Genomic DNA, 1,725 nt, shown 5'->3' with positions numbered 1-1,725 from the left:
GAAAGAGAGCACAACAGAACAAGACACAGACAAAGCACATCCAGCAGTTCAGGGTGTAGAACCATTCACTAGCTAGAGGAGCTCTTAGGATGCTCTCATCCCACCTTTCCACATCCTCCCCTCTAGACTCCCAATAAGCATCCATGATTGCAGCCCACAGTGTGGGGTACTGCTGGTCCAGGCATGGCTCTTTAACTGGCTGCTGTGGGGACTAGGAGTTTGCTGCCTGCGGACAAAAAGCCTGGTTTGATATAAAGGGTATGTGGTCATAACCTACAGCCATTGTTCAGATATACACCATTCTGAGTACTTAGGACTGGGAAGAGATAGATAATTTTCCACTGGAAGGAAGAAAAACACCTGTAATAGCAGGTGAAAGGAGAACGTGTTCCAAGTATATTCTTTCCACATCTTTCTGACCTTAGATTTTAGATCTGACCAGTAACACTGATAGAAGAAACAGGGAGCAAGCTTGCTCTGGAGATTTACCTTCTGGAGGAACACAAGCAACCATGGCACTCCCCTGGTTACAAGCTCCTGACAGAGCCTCCCGATAGTCACACTGCAGCAGTGTTTTCTCATCTCCCTGGCAGTTTGCTGACTGCAGGTGCAAGGGAATAGGCCACGGTCCTGGATGGCTCTTCTTCCCAGCTGTGCCGATCTCACTGGTACAGAGAATGCAACAGAGTGATGAAATGCCATAGCACTGCTTGACTTACAAGTTCCCTCAGTTCTTGTGACTCTCCAGACCCGTTGTGCCATTTCACATCCCAGTGTGCCCAGCTGAGTGGGAGTGCATAAAGGACTAGCCATTTACAGTCTAATGGAAAAGCACCAGCAGGCACAAAGCACTTCCCACCACCAAACCTATTTTGTGTGCCTACTTACTGCAAAAGAGTTGTTCCAGTCAGAAACGGCACCCTCGTTCGAGAGCAATGAACAAACCCATCGACAGACTCAAACATTCAAATGTCTGAATCACCTTCTTTCTCTGTGAACTTTATCTCTTTGCTATTTGGTAGTCTGAAGGTGCAAATCCCAGATTCCCAAACAGAGTTCATACTCTTAAAATTTCTCTTAGATCTACAGTAACTCCAGCTGGTGATACTAAAAAGGGGATGTGATCTCACAGCTCACACATCACAGTCTGGAGCACGAAGAAGAAATTGTTGTTTTAAAAAATTCTTGCAAATGCTGATTGGGTTGGGCATAGTCATGGAAAGTAAACAGTGCAAAAGGACCCTGGTAAATGGGAAATAAGCCCACAAAACAAACTCCTTCCCCCCAGTCAACACACCATGCCAGAGGAACCGTAACCACAGAGGCTGTTCTTTCAAAGGCCACACATGCATGTAACTCTTGCAACCAGGCTGAGGTTCCCACCTGAAACCTAGTTGCCTGCAGACAACACTGGCATCCCAATCAGTCCAGTGGTCAGCACAGATGGTGCCCCAGAGTCCATTGAAGTACAGCTCCACACTACTATCTTCGGCTAACCGCACAGCACCTTCCAAAAGAGAAAAAAACCAAAACACCCAGCTGCTATCTGCTGCTGAAGATTTCAGACCAGCAAGTCTTGGACTTGCATGTAGCTGAGATGAACTGCAGTTGGCTTCTCTCATCCCTATTTTGTTTGTGCTGGCACTGAAGTGGCATGTTATGAAAGATGTGGCACCATCCCAGTTTCAGCAATGGCTGCTTGGAGGGATGGCTGGTGCTGTGTTC

General features: G+C 47.1%; 1 protein-coding gene across 1 annotated transcript in view; it reads right to left on the bottom strand.

Annotated features, from left to right (window-relative positions):
- The window catches only part of LOC103798786 (neurotrypsin-like), a 14,523-nt gene that overhangs the window by 8,315 nt on the left and 4,483 nt on the right, over positions 1 to 1,725 (bottom strand). The window contains exons 4-5 of the mRNA XM_009071068.1: positions 1,384 to 1,507; positions 489 to 665 (exon numbers count right to left, since the gene is read on the bottom strand). Of these exons, the coding sequence (XP_009069316.1) occupies positions 489 to 665; positions 1,384 to 1,507 (301 nt within the window). The remainder of the gene's footprint in view (positions 1 to 488; positions 666 to 1,383; positions 1,508 to 1,725) is intronic.

Source organism: Acanthisitta chloris, unplaced genomic scaffold, assembly GCF_000695815.1.
Source record: "Acanthisitta chloris isolate BGI_N310 unplaced genomic scaffold, ASM69581v1 scaffold27193, whole genome shotgun sequence".
NCBI classification, from domain to species: Eukaryota; Metazoa; Chordata; class Aves; order Passeriformes; family Acanthisittidae; genus Acanthisitta; species Acanthisitta chloris.
This window is presented reverse-complemented; position numbering and strand designations above follow the sequence as displayed.